General features: G+C 61.3%; 1 protein-coding gene across 1 annotated transcript in view; it reads right to left on the bottom strand.

The window, feature by feature from the left end:
• Positions 1-2,360: 2,360 nt before the first annotated feature.
• The window catches only part of LMOD1 (leiomodin 1), a 33,558-nt gene continuing 17,430 nt past the window's right edge, over positions 2,361-18,488 (bottom strand). The window contains exons 2-3 of the mRNA XM_082393102.1: positions 3,691-5,142; positions 2,361-3,099 (exon numbers count right to left, since the gene is read on the bottom strand). Of these exons, the coding sequence (XP_082249228.1) occupies positions 3,073-3,099; positions 3,691-5,142 (1,479 nt within the window). The 3' untranslated portion in view covers positions 2,361-3,072. The remainder of the gene's footprint in view (positions 3,100-3,690; positions 5,143-18,488) is intronic.

Genomic DNA, 18,488 nt, shown 5'->3' with positions numbered 1-18,488 from the left:
GCAGAGAGGAGGGCCCCCTCACGTTCTCTAGTTTTTAAAACAAGACAGCACCCTGTCTCCAAAAGTGCCACGTCCTCTGTGGCCCAGCTCCTCACCAGGGGACGGGGCACAGCTGCTCCTGCACCAGCACCCCGGAAAACCGGCAGACACCCTACAACGTGGGGTGGGGTGGGAGGAGCCGTGATCCTCAGGGATCGGGCGACCGTGGGGTCCTGCCGGGCTGGGAGGGACCGGCGGGGACCCTGAGGGGAGGTCTGGGAAGCCGAGATGGGGAAGGGTGGCGTCTTACACGAAGCCCGCCGGCCTGCGCCGCGGGCGCAGTGGGGAATGCTGTGGTGGTGGGCGTGCTGGGCCCAGCGCAGGAAGCCAGGGAGAGGGCTAGGGCCCAGGTACTTGGAATACAGTCAGGCCAGGAGCCAGAGGTCAGCAAGAAAGGGGAGCGCTGGTGGGGCAAGGGGAAAGCTGGAGGGCGGGTGGGATAGAGGAGGGGGTGAGGCCTGCAGAAGGGGGCCGCGGGGTGGGGAGAAGGTGCGTGGCCAGGTAGTGCGGGTAGAGCACGGGCAAGGCGGCCGAGGGGCACCCTCCCCAGGCCAGCAGCCTGTCCCCCTCCCCCGCCCTCCCCAGCAGGCAGCTGGCACGCGCCTATCCAGGCTGGGTGAACTTGGTGGGTGACCTGCGTTCGGACCTTACGCTTCTTACAGAAGCCACCTGAGTGGCCTTGGTCCCGACGCCTGGCCTGGGCCTCCTACGACAGGAAGTGGGCCGAATGGCCCTGCAGGCCCAGTGCCTCCAGGGCCTGGGCCCCAGCTTGTACATACCGCCCCCAGGCCCGGCGAGGGGACGGGGAGGGGATAGGGGAGGGGGCACTTTTCCTGCGGGCGGGGCCTGGGGCCAGCGTCTCAGATGGACCCCTGGACGGGGTGGGGGAGAGAGTGCGGCGGCCGGAGGGCCCTGGGGGAGCCTCCTGGCCCAGGTCGGCAGGAAACCTGGGTTTGAATCCGGATCCATCAGCTGTCAGGTCGTTTGCCCCGCCTTGCAACCCCTCCCCTCAATTCAGCTGATCCCAGAGCACCCGCGCCCGAGGACGCTCCCGGCCGCCCCGCCCCCGCCCCCAGGCCTCCCCGCAGTTGGGCCGCGCCAGGTCCAGCGGTCCACCCTCCGGGCTCGGAACGCTGCGCGGCAGAAGGCCCGGGGCCGCGGTGTCCGCCAGGTGGCGCTGCGCCACCACCCCAGGCTCGGAGGGGATGACGTCATCGGCCTGCGGAGGCCGCCGCGGAGCGGAGAGGGGAGAGGGGGGAGGGGGGAGGGGGAGGGCGGTGCCCCTGGAGGCCCAGGAACAGCAGAAGGTGGTTTTTTGTCGGCTAATCTTGAGTTAAGTGTGTCACGCCCTAAAGCGACAGGTCCAGCTGGAGCTCTAGGATCTGGACCCTGGCGGGCGGGGTCGCTTAGGCCTCCTGAGCCCCTTCACCTGCGCTCGTTGGTGCCGGGAGGGGGCGTCACCAGGAGCAGCTCCGGGGCGGAGCTCGGGCTCCTGATGAGCTGAGTGGTCGCGGCCCGTGTCACACTCTCTGGGCCAGGCTTTGTCTGCGACGCGGAGGTGATGTCGGTCCGGCTCACAGAGCTGCAGCCTCGGCCCGCAGACTTGCTGCGCTTAGCTTGGGGGCGGCAGTGTGTCCCCCTCCGGCCCGGCCTTGGTTGGGTTTCTGGGGGACAGGCGCGTGGGTGGGGGGAGGGGGCAGGGTGCGCCCTGGGATCTGAGCTCTCTGCTTCCGGGACCAGCCTGCGCTCTGTTTCTGGCCAGACCTAGCTCAGGGGTCCCGCTTCGGCGCAGGGACGCCCCACCTCCGCCCTGCAGACGGGAAGCTGCAGGAAAGCCTACATCTGACCCACACCCAGGTGGCAGTTCCACAGCGACAGGGGTGCAGATCCTTTAGCCGATCAAACCAGAGAGATGCCTTTGCTGTATCGGGGATGGAGGGCGTGGGGCAGAGGGGGGCACAGCCGTGTGGGCACTGCTCCCCAGTGGCCTGGGGCTGCTGGGAGGAGATGGCTGGAGCCCGCGGTTAGGAAGAGTCGCGGAGGAGCATCCAGAACACGCCTGATATAGTCATCCCGGCGCCCTGCGCTCCACTCTGCCTGCCACCCCGACGGTGGGCGGCTCTGCCCAGTGACCCCAGGGCCTGGACAGCCAGGTCAGCGGGAGCCCTCCCCTCTGTCCGAGTCTTTCCCTCACACTCTGCTTTCTGCGGACGGGAGCTTGTGTGTGGCAACCTGGGGAGGCATGGCAGGGAACCTGAGTTTCCGGGGCCCTCCAGGGAGCCCAGGTGAGTATCGGAGCCTCGGGACAGCACAGAGGTGAGCACAGCTAAAGGCTCGTATATATTATCAAAATCTTATGGAAAAACAGATACACAGCTATTTATACAGCAGCAGGTGGGTGTGAGGAAATGTCTGCTTTGGCATCAAACCTTCAGGTCCAGCTGCTGTCTGTCCTCTCCTCATGTCTGGAGCCCACTCCCCCCAGGCTCGCCGCCCCTGCCATGTCCTCTGATTAGCTGGGAGGGGCTTGGGGGTGTCCTCAGCCCCTCCTCCCTCTTCCCTGGGCCCTTGGCCCTCCAGTCTTCCAGGCTTGCCCCACGCAGAGAGCCAGCAGCGCAGCGGCCTTGCCCCAAGGGCTCCTCAGAGGCCTGAATCCTGGCCCTAGCGGGGCAGTGGGGCCGGGCGGGTCACGTGGTCCCTGGGAGACATCGTTTCTGGATCCTAGGACTTTGGCAGCTTGCCAGCCGCATGGGCCCCAGGCGTGCCGTCTTCTCGGTCACGTGCTGAAAGGACTCTTCTTGTCCAGAAACCTCAGCTCCAGGTATGAGACATTTGCGGAGAGCCTCAGAGACAAGAAAAGGAAAGCAAGGAGAGAAGGCATCCTTCCCGGAGCTGGCCCAGGCCTCCAGCTCTCCCACGGCAGGGCAGGGACGTCCGGAGCAGGTCAGCCGGCGTGGCGGGCGGGGTCTGTGCGGCCCTGGGAAGCGGGGCCTGGGCAGGCGTGGCGTGGCGGATGGCGCCTGCAGCCCGGTCCTACTGGAGCAGCTTGGGCACCTCCACCTGTCCGGGCAGAGCAGAGACGGTTTAGAGGAGGGAACCCAGCGGGGGCTTCTGGAACCCCTCTCGCTTCCTTTCCTGCTGGGCTCACGAAGAGATGAAGTGTGGACAGAGGGAGCCCTTTCCCTTTTCTGTGAAAACCCGATGCCATCGAATGACCCTGGAGTTACAGTCGAGGTTGTGCGGTATCTCAGGAGTGACCGTGTAGGGGTGGGGTCTGCCGGGCAGAGGACCGAGACTCCACCACCCAGGGAGGCCGAGCCTTGAGAAGCAGGGTCTCCAGGGACGGACTGCTTCCCAAAGACCTGTGGGATAAACTGACCTGTAGGACTTGGCTGGTCCTGAGAGGGAATTAGGAAAACAAAGACCATCTGGGTTTGGGGAATGGGGGGAGGGAGGAAGGGTCTGAAGCTGCTTCTCCATTTCTGGGAGAAAGGGGTTCCACTGCAGGGTGAGGGGCTAAAGGGAGCCCCCGAGAGGAAAGGCAGGCTCCCTCGCGGGGGAGGCGGGGCGGCCAGGCTGGGGCGGAGGGCGGTGAGATGAGCCAGCCCCCTCCCAGCCCCGCGCACCCTGCGGCTGAGCGCACCCGCTCACCTTCTTGAGCTGCTTGAGGTTGCTGGAGCGGATGGCGGCCAGCAGCTGGTCCCGGGAGTTCTTCTCCTGGGCGGGGAGGACCTTGTCGCCCATCTTGCGCTGGGTGGCCGGCGAGAGCGAGTTCTTCAGGTTCTCCACGAGGAGCGGGGGGGCCAGGGGCGGCGGCGGTGGGGGGGGCGCGGCCGGGGCGCCCCCTTTCCCCGGGGAGTTCTTGGGAGCGGCCCTGGGGGACGGCTGCGGGGAGGGCCTGGGGGAGCCGCGGGCGGGGGCCCCGGCGCGGGGCACCTCCAGCAGCGCCGCCCCCCCGCTGGCCTCGCGCGCCTGGCGCTGCTCCTGCAGCCGCTTCTGCCGCTGGCGGTCCATGTTGCGGCTGAGCAGGTTGGTGACGGTCATGCGGGGCCCGGCCAGCTCGAAGTGGTAGCCCAGCTTGAGCAGCGTGGTGTTCTCCTTGAGCAGCTTGGCCATCTCCATCTCGGTCTTGCCGCCGCAGATGTGGCGCTGGTTGTGGAAGCGGAGCTCGGTCAGCGAGGTGTTCTGCAGGAGGGCCCGGAAGATGGCCAGGATGCCCTTGCCGGTGATGTGATTGGAGTCCAGGTTCAGGCTGGTGATGGTCTTGTTGGCCTTGAGCATGATGGCGATGGCGAACGCCACGTGGTCGTCCGCCCGCGTGTTGGCCAAGGCGAAGACCTTGACGGCCGTGTTGAACTCCAGCGCCTCGGCGAAGCGCACCAGGATCTCGGGGGTGATGCAGTCCGAGTTGTTCACGTTGAGCTCGGTCACCTCCGGGTCGTTGCTCTTCACCCTCTCCAGGGGCTCGTCAAAGACGCTGGGGGCCGCCTCCTCCTCAGCCTGGGCCGGCCCGTCGGCGGGCTCGGCGGGGGCTCCAGGGGCTGATCTCTCCGGCGCCGCCGGGCTCTTGCTCTCTTCGCGGGGGGCCTTTGCACGGCGGGGCTCCTCCTTTCTGGCCTTCTCGTCCTCCGGCCTGGCACCCCTGTCCCTGCTGCCCCTCTCCGCCTTCTGGCCCTCCGTCCGGGCGTCCGTGTCCTTCCTCTGCCCCTGCACCTTCTCGGCCTCCTCTGTCTGGCTTGCTTCTTTCTTCTCCTCTCCCTTCTTCCCCTTGTCTCCGCTCACACTCCCCTGCCTCTCCTCGCCCTTCCTGGGGGCTGCCGTCCCCTCCTGCGCCCGCCCCTCCTTCCCGGCCTCCTTCTTGTCCACCGCGGCCCTGACCCGGCCCTTCTCGAGGCCCCTGACGAGCTTCTCCTCCTTGGGCCTCTCTGCGCCTTTGCCTTCAGCTTCGTCCTTGTCTCTTGAGAAGCTTTTCTTCAAGCTGCCCCTCTTTGGCTCCTTCCCCAGGTCTGAGTCCCGTCTGGGGCCCAGGGGCTTTTTGCTGGCATCTCTGCCCCTTTCCTCTCCCTTCTTGGCATCTGTCTTGGTCTCCACTTGCTTGCCCTCCTAAGAATTCAGGAAAGAAAAATAAACATGAAGAGCTGGCTACGGAGGCAGAGGAATGAGCCTGGGGACAGCGTGGGGGTCACTTATGTAACCGCCTGGAGCCTCCAGACAGTCTCCGTTGAGGATGCCATGCGGGGGCTTGGGGTCACGTGCAGAGACCGAGCTGACATCAGACTCACAGAACGTCAGGGTCGTGAGGCCCCAAAGGGAATTCCTGGGTGGCTGTGGCCCTTCCTCCCCAGAGGATCTCAGACCCTGAACTGCTCTCCTCTGTCGTGGGTGACTGGGAAGGTGGACCCTGCTGAGCCTTGCTGGAACATCCCTAGAACTGGTCGTGTCTTTGTTTAAAATTTTAGATTTTTGTCCATATTGCTTTCTTTGTGTTAAATTTGATTTTTTACAGTATTCATTAAAACATTAGTTGTCTTGGGGCTTCTCTGGTGGCACAGTGGTTGAGAATCTGCCTGCCAGTGCAGGGGACATGGGTTCGAGCCCTGGTCTGGGAGGATTCCACATGCCGCAGAGCAACTGGGCCCGTGAGCCACAACTACTGAGCCTGCGCGTCTGGAGCCTGTGCTCCGCAACAAAAGAGACCGTGATAGTGAGAGGCCCGCACACTGCGATGAAGAGTGGTCCCCACTTGCCGCAACTAGAGAAAGGCCTCGCACAGAAACGAAGACCCAGCACAGCCATAAATAAATAAATAAAAATAAATAAAAAATTTAAAAAAACAAACAAAAAAACATTAGTTGTCTTGATCTCCTGGGCTCCCCTTGCTTCCTGTGCTCCGGGCGGGAGCCTCAGGGCCTTGCCCTGGCTCCCAGGAGTAGGTCAGTGACTCTCAGATCCCGGGGTTTTTACAGCCGAGACCTTTTCAAAGGAAAAAAAGGTTGGAGGGACCAACAAAGGACTGCTTATGTTTTATTTTATCAGTTAGGAGTATTTGTAAATTCTGTCTACCATCCTCATCTCATCGAAATAAGAAGGAGCCAACAACAAAGAAGGAAGGTAGACGTAACAGAATAAAGGACATACCTTTCCATCAAATACATGTGGCTTTTTGAAAAGCCCACATCATTTCCCTTATTTTTCAGCAAGCACTGTGCTAAGGCCCAGCCCTCTCTGTGAGGAGCCCGGGACCCGCCAGGTCAGCTGGCCTCGGGAGAGCTGGACCCATGCTGAGGTGGCGGGGGACCGTGGCAAGGACGCTGTGTTGAGCTAGAGGCCGGGGCGTGACGTCTGCACCTTATTCTGAGAGCCGCGGGAGCAGCTGAATCGCCTAAGACGAGATATTAGATTTAACCCTGTCCAGCTGTGATAGACCCCAGGGACGCCCCGATGTCCTTCTGAAGGTTCTTAACAGGAGGAGGCTATGGCCCGACTGCTGGGAGGTGTTCTGTCTCTCAGGAGCCAGGTGGCTGTGGGGACAGAAGCCCACTCGGCCTACGTGGCCCTTCCTCACATGTGTCCCGGAGGGAGTGGGGTGCCGGTTGGCCCTATGGAAACAGTGTGCACCTGGACCACAAACACATGCCCTTGGGGACCAGCCCCAGGGTTCATTTAGCTCCGCTGCCAGAATCCCATCAGGCAGCCATGGGGCACGGGGCCTGCTGAGCCAGGGCCTTGGAAGGCACCACTTCCCTCCTCCTGCCTCGCAGGCCCAGGTCAGGACTCGTGGGGCACAGAGCCCCCTCCCACTCACTCCAGCTCCCACAACACGGGTGACCCTTCAGAGCACCTTCCAGGGCTGGGCCAGGAGGGGTGGCGATCGTGCCTTGATTCGAAAGGGAGAGAGGAACTTGCAGATACGAGGCCAGTGAGGGGCCCGGTGGCTCAGCCCTTTTAGGACATTTGTAAGAACCCACCCACCGTCTGGCCAGGCAGCCTCTCGCCCTCCCCGTCCCCCCGGGTTCAGAGTGGTTCCATCACAGATGCTGTCCCCTCGAGGAGCTGTGGGTGAGTTGGGGCTGTGGCCCACCCCCCAGACGGAGGTCAGGCCCCCGGCCGTGCCCACGGCACACGGTCCTGCTGCCCTCTGCCGGGTTCCCATGCCGCTCGCAGGCCTCGCTTGGAGGGAAACTGGGGATCCAGAGGGAAGATAACTTAGCCAGCCTCACCCAGCATTCGTGAGAACCCGACTTCAGACCTGTCTCACTAGCACCCCCGTGGGGCGGGGTGGGGATGGGCAAAAGCACCCCCCCCCTGCTGCCCGCAGAACCTACGCCCGCCTTCTCTCCCGCCCGCACGCAGCCTCTCAGGACTGTTTTCCAACAACCTAGCCCTCTCTCTGGCCCCGCGTTGTCTTCACCGGGATTCTCCCCCGACCTATGCGCTCCCCGCACCGGCTCCTAGTGGGCTGGGTTCTGCCACGTGTCTGCTCTACAGGGGGGGGGGCGCCAGCCCTTTAAAAAGAACCTAATGGAAAACAGGCCGGGGGTGGGGGGGTGCGGGGTGGCGCTGAGTAATCATCGTTGCCTCCAAATAGCCAGGAATGAGTGGGGCTGGGGCCGAGAGCTCAGACGTTGCCTTAAAAGGAGAAGCAGCCCAGCTTCGTCCCGGGGCCGGGCTTCCTTCGAGCCAAGCTCCTCGGCACAGAGCACGCTGCCTCCTTGCTTGCCTGAGGCGGACGCCAGGCCGACTTCTGCTGCTGGAACTGGGGCTGCATCCTGGTCACCTCTGGGGGTGACTCTGTGTTCCTGTCTCTAGGCCCCTCGACGAAGCGGGTTTAGGTTGAGTTGAACTAGGCACCTCCATGGAGCAAAGGTCTGCAGGCCTCTGGATGAGACTAAGCGGAGTTATTTTCTTCCTTTGGGAGAAGCTTTCGGGTCAGGGGAAGCCACAGGGGTGGTTTGGGACTTCCTCGTGGACGCAGGAGAGTGGAAAGGATGACCTCGGAAAGTCTCTGAGGACCCGTGACACGTGGCAGGGACCTGCCGTGAGTCCAGGGTCAGGGTCAGGGAAAGAGGCAGCTCCCGGCCCCCAACTCCTCCAGGCCGTTCGGCCTCATGACTTTGCTCTGTGCCTTCAGGCGGTCAGGGTCCAGGGGACGCGTGTTTGGCGGGTGTGGACCGCAGGATGCCGTGTCCTTCCCCGCCTTGGGCCTTGCACTACTTCCCCGGGAAGTCTCGTCTGATTGGACAGGGGAGAGCGCTTCCCACTTCCACTGCCAAAGCAGGAGAGGAAAGGAAGTGCGTGCCTGTCAGGAAGTCCCTAAAAATGAGGACCCCCTCCCCGCCTGGTGCGCTGCACTGAGCCCCCGGCCCACCGGTGCCCTGCGAGCTCACGCTGACTGCCACCCAGGTCCTCTCTGTCCTTCCCGTGACCCATCACCTGAGGAAGAGTAATCCTGGCCCGAGGCATCTGCAAGAAAGGGTCGCAGGCCCCCAGAGGGCAGGTGGAGCCTGGGAAACGCCTCAAAAGGGGAGGGAGTGCAGAACAGACCTGCTAGCCTAGGAGGGGGCGGGGCCAAGGGGGCAGGGGTGGCCACGGCCTTGAGGTTAGGTGCATTTGCTCCTTCCCCACAGCAAGAGCAGGGTGGTGCCCACGCAGATGGCTCTGTGTCCCCAGGGCTGCGTGGTGAGGCCCCTGAAGGTCTGTGTCCGGAGCATCCGGGCTGGGGGCAGGGACGCGGCTGCCAGAACTCTCTCCCCAGACTTCACTGAAGTTCTGGGGGCGCTGACAGCCTCAAGGCTGTGGCGCGGAGCCCCTTAGAAGACAGCATTTCCCCTTGGCCTTGGCTGGGGCTGCTTCTTGGTCTTCCCTGGTCAAGGTTCCATTTCCCGGGAAAGCATCAGGGGGCACGTCCTGCTCCCGTGCTCAGAGCGCCCCCCCAAACACCTCTCCTTCCTGTCCTGCACCTGCACTCCCCACCAGCCCCTCCGTGTCTCACAGCCCAGCTCGCACCCCCCTGCTTCTCCCCTGAAGCCGGCTGGCCGAGGGCTGGGGCCCTGGCCCCCACTCTCTCCAGGCACCTGGTGACCTCTGATGTCAGGCACTGCAGCTGTCAGGGCCGTCTGTCTACAAGGCAGGGCAGGGAGGAGCTGGCCATGGGCCGGGGGCACCCGAAGTTCCCCTGGGAGGGCAGCTCCCTTACAGGGCTGGTGGGTGTGAGGGCAGGACAGGGGCAGGGCCAGGGTTCACGGGGGCCCAGAGAGCTCACTCCCTCCAGCCTCCTGCTGCACGGAGGGCCAGCTCTCTCACTGTTTTCCACCAAGAAGAGAGAGTCTAGATTCTCCCAACAAGAAGTTTCAGCAGAGTCCACTGCCTTCGGGGGCCGGCGGGGGGGGAAGCGGTGTTGCTGGGGCTGGCAGTCCTGGGAGGGACGGCGGTGCCCGTTTCCCTTGGTGGCTCGCGGGCAGGAGCCTCTGCTGAGGCTTAGGCCAGCTCGTTGGGCTGAGCTTCAGGTCTGTAACAACCGATCGTCCCCTAGGAAGCTACCAGCTCCCTCCAGGGCTGTCGGGAAGCTGGGATTGTTCAGGAAAATTCTGCCTATAGTTGCATGGGCGTTCATCGGCTTTGCAGGCAGCTTGCAGGAAACCGAGACCCAGAGGGTGGCTTGGGGCTGGGGGAGGGGGAGGGGGCACGGAAGGAGGGTGCATAGGGCTTTGACACCCCTTGGTTAACATTCCCGGAAACATACTTTCTGGGGTGTTCAGGGCTCATACAGACACTCAGCTCCTGCCCATAACTGGTGTCTGGTTAGTCCCCTGAGAACGGGGGCTGGGAGTGGAATTCCCATTGCTGGGCTGGGGTCTGGACCACTCACTGTGAGGGCAGCACCGTGCCTTCTCGCACTCTCTGAGGCGCACCCAGGACTCTGCTTGCAGCTCTGCAGCTCCCAGCACAAGGCCTGCAAGTGGTCAGTGCCTGGCGGGACGACGGCCATGCCAGGCGAGGACAAGCCCAGGCTCAGGGCCCTCCGTGCTCCCAGTCTGGAGCCCCATGGGTGGATAGGGTTAGCGCCAGTCCGCACCCACGAACACAACAAGCTGTGCTGGAGGCTGTGCCCCTCGACCCCCAAAAGAAAGCCTCCTGCCTGCTCAGGGCGCCTGGGGACATATGTGCCTGGTGTGCCCTGAGCCCAGGGGCCAAGGTCAAGAGGCTAAGAGGAGCCACCCCTGACACCCAGGCTCCAGCCCATCCTGGGGACAGCACACCAGGGACGGCGAGGCACCCACTGTCCTGCCCAGTGAGGAAACCAGTCATTTCCCAGCTTTGGCCGCGTCTGGAGAGGGCACCACGCCCCCCGCCCCTCCCGGAACCCTCAGCCCCAGTGCGGTGCTCTGCGGGCCTGTCATTGTCCCCATTTCACACAGGACGAAACTGAAACCCAAGGCCGCACAGCTACCCCCGAGGAGGCCGGGCTTCCAGCTCTGGGGTCTGAACCGTTTCCTCTGCAGCCCACCGTCCTGGGTTTCACTGAAACGCTGCGCTGAGGGCTTGGCTTGAGCCATCCTTCCAATTACTCCTGACCGTCCTTCCATCCATCCATCCAAGCAGGCAGAGCGAGCTGAGCTCCGGGCTCAGCAGGAGGAAGCTTGGGGACGTGGGGGTGAGGGCCTCACCCGCGATGACCTTCCCTGGTGTCTCACGGGCTGCCTTTCGCTGTCCCTACAAGCCTTTACCACGTCGTCAGAGTATCTTGGAAACAAACACGGAAAACCCACCACCGTTGGACAGTGTGTGCAAGGGGAGCGCGTGGGCCGGGGGCCAGGGCTAACGTTTTCCTGGCTCTGCAGACGGCGTGTCGGGGGGAGTGAGAGGCTGGAGGTCAAGCTCGGATCTCCCGGGCTCTTCACTGCCCTTCCTGCCATCCGAGGAGTGGGTGCCACCCCCGCCAGGAGCTCCTGGCAAAGCACGTGGAGCACACCTGACGCTCGTCCCCTGGGCGCCCGGTCGTTGGCACACACAGAGGGACAGGTCTGCGCCAGGCACCGGGCTTGGCCCCTGGGGTGCAGAGAGGGCAGGCGGGAACCCCCCAGGAGCCCGGGACTGGGGTGGGGCGGGCAGCCAGCATTCCCTGGTTCCCCTGGATTTCACGTCCAGGCTGGCAGGAGGGGCCCCGTGGCCTCTGCTAAGGCAGGCTGGTGGGGAAACAGCCTCGTGGGAATGAAGGTCAAAAAAAGGAAGGCTCCCACCTGCTCAGGGCACGTGGGGACGTGTGCACCTGGGGGGCACTTCTTATTTAGATGCTGAAGGAGTCAGCCTCTGCAACCCCGGGCCTCTACTTCCCTGTGTTGGTTTTCCCACATTACTTGGCACTGAGACTGAAATTCAGAGGGCCTGTGTGCTTGACGAGGGCCAGAAATGAAATAGACGGAGGCTTGGAGGTCAGTCCTGAGGACCCTGACCTGCCTTCCCGCCCGGCCCCAGCCCTGCAGCCCAGAACCGCTTAGGCTGACCGCTGAGCCGGGTCAGACCGGCGGGGCAGTGTGAGGCCCGGGCTGCTGGGGGAGGATGCAGGTGACCCCGTGTCCTCTGGAAAGACGGCCGAGGCTCTGCCTTTCAGCAGGGCCAGCGGGGAGCACTTCTACGCTCCCCACAGCCTCTCCTGAGGAGGCCAAGCCCGAGACGGGGCCCAGAGGCCCTCGGGGAGTCGCCTAAGGCCCCCAGCCTTGAGGATGTCCGGAGCTGGGGAGGGAGGTGGGAGCCGAGAGGCAGAAAGACAAGCCGGCCAGCACCGAGCCTGCCCCCCAGGATGGCCCTTGAAGGAAGGCGGTAAATAGGGAGCCGGCCCTGGGGTCCAAGGTGGGAGGCTCGGGGCGGGGGACACTGACAGCCACTTTATTCCACCTTTATGGCTTTACTCTCCACCTCTACCGCTTTATCTCAAAGGACGGAGCAACTGGGGAGAGGCTGCGTTTGCTTTTCCAAACAAGACCGGTTACCTTCAGGCCGAGACCTGACCCCCAGGACTGGCACCCATGGGCTAGTTTCCGGCTACTTCCCCAGTGGCTTCCCTCTGGGCCACCACTTGGAACGTGGTCCTTCAGGACAAGGCTGGAGCCCCCCACTGACTACTCAGTTCTCACCCCGGTCACCGCGGACCCTCTTGTTGCTGAGGAAGGTGCGTGGGCGAGAGTGAGACGAGGTCCTGCTAAATGGAGCGGTCACCCGCCGGACAGGGACCCTCGAAAAGCTCGAATTCAGAATTTCTTCCTTTTTGAGGCTAACATCCCGTTATATGTGCAGACCACGTCTTGTCTATGCACTCATCCTTGGATGGACCCTTGGGTTTCTTCTGCCTTTTGGCTGCGTGAATCAGCTGCTGAGCATGGCTGGACAGGTGTGTGTCTTGAGTCCCCGCTTTCAATCCTTTTTTTTTAAAATCCTTTTCACATACTTTATTATTTATTTATTTTTAAAAATAGCCCTCAACTTTTAGGTTGTGCATTTTTTTTCTTTTTCTTTTAAATTAATTTATTAATTATTTATTTACTTGGCTGTGTCGGGTCTTAGTTGCGGCACGTGGCATGTTTTGTTGCGGCGCGTGGGCTCTTTGTTGTGGCGCACAGACTTCTCTCTAACTGTGACGCACGGGTTCTAGAGCGCGGGCTCATTAGTTGCAGGGCGTGGGCTTAGTTGCCCCGTGGCATGTGGGATCTTAGTTCCCCGACCAGGGATCGAACCTGCGTCCCCTGCATTGGAAGGCAGAGTCTTAACCACTGGACCAGCAGGGAAGTCCCCTTGCTTTCAATCCTTTTGGGTCTGCACCCAGAAACAGCATCCCTGGAGCGAAACCCAGGTTCTGGCTTCTCTACACCAGCTGCCTTGACTGCTTCACCACCCAACCTTCCTTGTACCGAGTGTGTCAATCACATCCTTACAAAACCCTGAACCGTGGTCACAGGCACTGTGCAAGCCCCGGCCTGACTCTCGCCCACTGCACGTCTGTGCTGCTCCCCATCAAGGCTGCTGGACACACCCCCTCCTGAGCCCCAGCTCTGACGTCAGAATGCCCGGGTCCAGCCTTTGCTCTCACGTGAACTTGGGGACCACAGTCCTTCCCGGGCTGTCCAGTGGCTTCAACGAAGTTGCATGAAGCTCTAACAGTGCCCAGCGCACAGGAGCTTCCGGTAAAGTCAGGCGTCCTCACTGAGCACGTGTCCCCCGTCTACAGCGCCTCCTGCTCTCCACGCATCTGTGTGAACCTTTCCCCTGACCCGCCCCACCCGCAGTCTCAGCAGACCACCTCCTCCACTCACATCCCCGGAATAAACAGAAACCAACTGCGGGAATCCTCCCACTCCGGCTGCGGCTCCCCTCCCTCCTCCTGTCCGGGGCTCCCCTGCCTGGGGCTCTGGCTCCCAGCCCCACTCCTTACACCCCCACCTCCCCACCCCCCACCCCGCCTCCCAGAGCCCTAACCTCTTCCCCTTCCCTGGCTCCCTCCCATCACCTTGTAAAAGTGCTCACACCTCCCCCAGGACAACCAAATCCTGCCTCAAGCCCACCGCCCCGCCCAGGTGCCCTCTGTCTCTATCCTTTTACCCCAGCCTCCCCCAGAGAGTTCTTTTTAAATCCCTGTTCATCTCTGGATCCGACACAGTTTCGCCTCAACCCCCAACATTCCACAGAAATGTCTCACCCAGATCATCGCTGACCTTGTTGCTAAATTGGATTTAGGTCTTTTATTCCTTATCTTGCTTAGTTGCTTGGAAAACATGTGACACTGTGGACCAGCCCTCCCCTCCCCCCTCGAGCCACCTCCTGGCCCTCTGGCAGCTCCTTCTCAGTCCCCAGGCCGGCCTCCTCTGCCTGCCCCTAAAACGTGGGTGTTTTCAAGGTTTTCCTTGAAGCCTCCTTCATTTGCTCTTTTAGACTCTCCCTGGGTCACCTCGTCCACTCTGATGGCATCAGTTGGGTTCTAGGTCCTGGTGTCTCTTGAAGCTGTACTTCCGGGCCAAAACCCCCTACGGAGGTTCGGACCCTAGTATCCAACCGTCTAATGAACATCTCAGCTTATGAGCCCCAACGCACCCCAAAAACTCCCCTTCTCTCCCCGCCACCACACCTGCTCCATCTTGGTGGGTGGGTCCCCAAATCCATCCTGATGAGGAGGGGTGGAGTAGCATGTGGGGAGCGGCGGGGACCCTTCTGCCTCACTCATCCCTGCTCCCCATCCCAAGGGATTCGGGTGAAATCGACCTATTTTACAAAAGACAGTTTTATACACACACACCCCGTCTCCCACAGGCAGATGAGGCCGCATCGTCCACACTACCTTCTCCACCCTCACCAATGTTCCTCTGGTCCAGGCCCCGTCACCTCTCACCTGGGTCACTGCAGACCTTCTCACTGGCCTGCTCTCTGCCAGGACACTCTTCCCGCTGCAGCATCAGGACCTTTCTGGAGTACAGATCCGCCAACTCACTCCCTTCCCTGAAACCTTCTGGTGGCTCCCCGGTCCCCCAGGGTAAGCCTTCTTGACTCCCAAGACCTCACCCCAACTTGCGTTCCTTCCCGCCAGCCCCGCCTTTGCCTTCGCCTTCGAGGGACCCAGACTGTGGGCTTTTGCGACGATGTTCTCACTACTTGGAAAGCTCTTCCTCCTTTTTCCTGGTAAATTCTTACCCTAATTTTTAACCTTGAGGGATCTTAGCTGAGATCTTTAAATCAGCTGGGATTTATTTTGGAGTATGTTAGGAGGTAGCGATCTAACTTCTCCCCCAAACTAATGTCCAAGTTATCTAATGTCTGGATTACTTTTATGATAAGAAAAAACAAAAGTTATTTCAGAAAAAGAAAAGGAAAGAAAATTGTCCTTAAATATTTCAGTTTCATAGCAAGACAAAGGGAAAAGAAAAACAAAACAAAAAACCAAGACCCCTCAGGTCAGCGGCAGGTAGGAGGGGCGGATAGGGACAGAGATGGGCGGTGATTCCCCACCACGCAGCCCAGCGGCGCTGTGCCAGGACCCACCACGGAGCCTGACCCTTGCCCGGTCCAGCTCCAGCGACTATGAGGTCAGTGCAGAGATAAGTATTAGGGTTGCGCAGAGGGCTGGGGGGCTCAGGCGCCGCCTCCCACCCCAGTGTAAACAGTTCATCTTTACCTCCCGGGATGGGGGGTGGTTTGTGAACCCGGGACACAGGGCACTTTCTGCTGGTGTCCAGCGTGAGGCCAGGCTGCCTCTGTGTCCGCTTTGCCCTGTATGTGGAGGGAGGGAGGGCCGGCGTCTTCTGGAAAGCGGGTGATGTGGAGACTCGGTGGTTCAGCCCCTGCACCGAACTCCTCACCAAACTCTGCCCCTTGGCTGCTTGGGGTCCTCGAGGGCAAGGACTTCGTGTGAAAGAGATGTGAAGTGCTGACCAGGGGAAGGACACCTGCCGGCGGGGACGGGGGCGACTCTGGGGCCCTTGTCTCCTCCTACGAGCTCCAAGAGCCCCGCAAAGAAGGGAGGGGCCTGTCCGCGGTCACCGACATTTCCCTGCAGGGAAGGGAGCGCCAGGTCAGGGGTGGGTCGCTGCTGCACTGGGCCTGCCCTGGCCAGACCCCCGCGGGCCGTGTGAGGCTGTGAAGGAGCCGCCTCCAGGGCGGAAGAAGGGTCTCGTGGTGGATCTTCTCTGCCCCGAAGGCTCAGCGGCCGTGTCTCTGTGGACCTAAGGGACTTGTCTCTGGCCGCTGGGTCTGGTGACTCAGGGTGGGAAGCTTGTAGCAAACCCCATTTTTGGAGAAACTGGGAAAGCACACGGTAGAAACAAACAAGTCGCTTTGGCCCTCTGCTGTCTGCCAGGCTCGGCTGCCTCGAGCGCCTGCAATTCGTCCCAGGCAGACGCAAGCCAGTGAGTCTGGGGAAGGCTGTAAAGGGCCGCTTAGATGTGAGCGTTTCCCTCTTGTCCCTCCTGCCACCCCTGGGACCTCAGCGGGACCCAGGGAGTGAGACGAGCAGTTTAATAATTTTTAAGGAGCTTGTCTCAATTTTAGTACTTATAGTTGTAAGAGATCGTTTCCTTCAATTTTGACATGGCTTCGTCCCAGTTATCTAGGGATCATATTCCAACTTTCTGTGGCAACTCAATTTTACATAGTATTTTGAAAGGTAATTGTAATGTCCCTGGGTCCCACCGAGGTCCCAGGGGTGGCAGGAGGGACACGTCGTCCTCTTGCCCGGTTGTGAGGGGGGCCTGGCTCTCCCACAGCCCCTCCCGCCTCTTCTGGACAGAGGCCTGGACTCTGCTCTGCCCCAGGCCCCGAGCCCGGCTTCAGGCTTCAAGTCACCACCTTGAAGGCTTAATTCCTGGACAAGGGGCCTCACACTTCAGTTCTGCACTGGGTCCTGAAGATTCTGGAGCCAGCGCCGGGCCGAATAGGGAAAGAGGAGGGAGGATGGAGCGGCGGGCACCGCGTCCTCGGAGTGGACCCTGGGACGGCGGCCCTACCTCCCTGCTCCCTTCACCTGCCTTCCTGACGCCTCGGCGCCCTCTGCACAGCTGTGCTGGGGCCACAGCTGTCCCCCTGCCCGCCTCACTGTACCTGCAGCCGGGGCCATCTCTCGGAGGTGTCACCTGGTCAGTGGGTCCGGGCTTTTGGGATGAGACCCAGACCCCTGAACTGGCCCACAGGCCCGTGTGACGTGGCCGCTGCCCGCGTCTGTGCCCCGCGCCCTCCTGCCCGCACTCTGGTCACCGTGCAGGACACATGGCCTGGCTGCCTTCGAGGTGCTGTTCATGCCGCCCAGTGTCCTGTCCCCCCACTGCCTGCCTGACTGTCCTCCTCCTCCCCCCTCCTCCCCCTCCTCCTCCTCCTCCCCCTCCTCCCCCTCCTCCCCCTCCTCCTCCTCCTCCCCCTCCTCCCCCCCTCCTCCTCCTCCTCCTCCCCCTCCTCCCCCTCCTCCTCCCCCTCCTCCTCCTCCCCCTCCTCCTCCTCCTCCCCCTCCTCCTCCTCCTCCCCCTCCTCCTCCCCCTCCTCCTCCCCTTTCTCCTTCTCCTCTGCCTCATTCTTCTTTTTTTTTTTAATTAAAAAAAATTTATTTTAATATTTATTTTTATTTATTTGGCTGCATCAGGTCTCAGTTGCGACACTCGGGATCTTTGTTGCGGCACACGGCCTCTTTTGTTGTGGTGTGCGGGCTCAGTAGTTGCGGCACGCGGGCTTAGTTGCCCTGTGGCACGTGGGATCTTAGTTCCCTGACCTGGGATGGAAACCGGTCCCCTGCATTGGAAGGCGGATTCTTAACCACTGGACTGCCAGGGAAGTCCCCTCCTCCTTCTTTTTATTTGGGGAAACTTCAACGGTTCACAAAACTAGAGCATAATGACCTCCTGGCGGCTCAGTCATCACTGTCTGCCCACCTGTGTTTCTCTCACCCTCAGATTATTTCAGGGCAAATCCCAGGTATATCGCTTCACGCACAAACAAATCAGTGTGTATCTCTAAAAGATGGCAACTTTTGAGAAAGAGAGCTACGATACTGTTCTCTTACCTAAATGGTTAATAATAGTTAATTTCTCTGAATGGTCCATCAACATGCATCCCAGGCCCTGGGCTGGGAGCGCCTCCTGGTGGCTGGCCCTGTAGCCCTCTCTGCGCTGTCCTGGGACTAGACAGCGAGCGGCTTGAGGGCAGGACCGGCCCTTTATTTCTGTCCCCAGCATCTGGCCTGGCCGAGTGCTTTGCATGTAACAAATGTTTGCTGGGATGGAATGAAATATTTCAACCCTACCTATAATGTCCCTACCACGTAGGTTCCAGGGACAGAGAGCTCAGTTCTTCCTGAGGAAGCCAAGCCTTTTTTTTTTTTTTAAGCTGACTCTATGGCAGAAAGCCCTCTGGTTCCGCCCCCAGGGTCCCACGGAACAAGGTCCCCTCCTCTGAGTGCTCTTTCCACCTCTTATACTGAGCCCATCATCCCAGTCTGACCAGAACTTTGTGGATCCTGGTTCTGCTGTTTCCGAGTTCACGCTCCCTCTGGGCCTCAGATAATCCACAGGTCTGGTGGGTGTGCCTCCCAGACCCCCATGCCCACAGGACAGGGCAGAACTGACGACAACCCTGCTGGCCTTGGGGACCCCCCACGTTCCAGGCCACCTGTGCCATCCTGGGCGCCGAGCCACCGTGAGGGGTTTCCCGATGCCTCTGGATGGGACGGGACCGTGGGGATGAGGGACTGCTGGCTTCAGTGCCACCTCCCCCGCTGCTGACTCTTCCTGCAGATTTTACCCCAGGAAAATGCCACACCCGAGCCTCCATTTCCCAGGCCTTGGGCACCTGCAGGTTGTTCTGAAAAGTTCCCTCTTTCGTGCTGCGGGGTCGTCACGACTCCCAGAGGCAGCTCCCTTCCCGCAGTCGAGGCCAAGGAGGTGCAAGGGAGCTGGGACCCCCTTATAGTAAAGTGAAAAGGCTGG

This window comes from Balaenoptera borealis (assembly GCF_965194805.1).
Source record: "Balaenoptera borealis genome assembly, chromosome: 1".
Classification (NCBI taxonomy): domain Eukaryota; kingdom Metazoa; phylum Chordata; class Mammalia; order Artiodactyla; family Balaenopteridae; genus Balaenoptera; species Balaenoptera borealis.
This window is presented reverse-complemented; position numbering and strand designations above follow the sequence as displayed.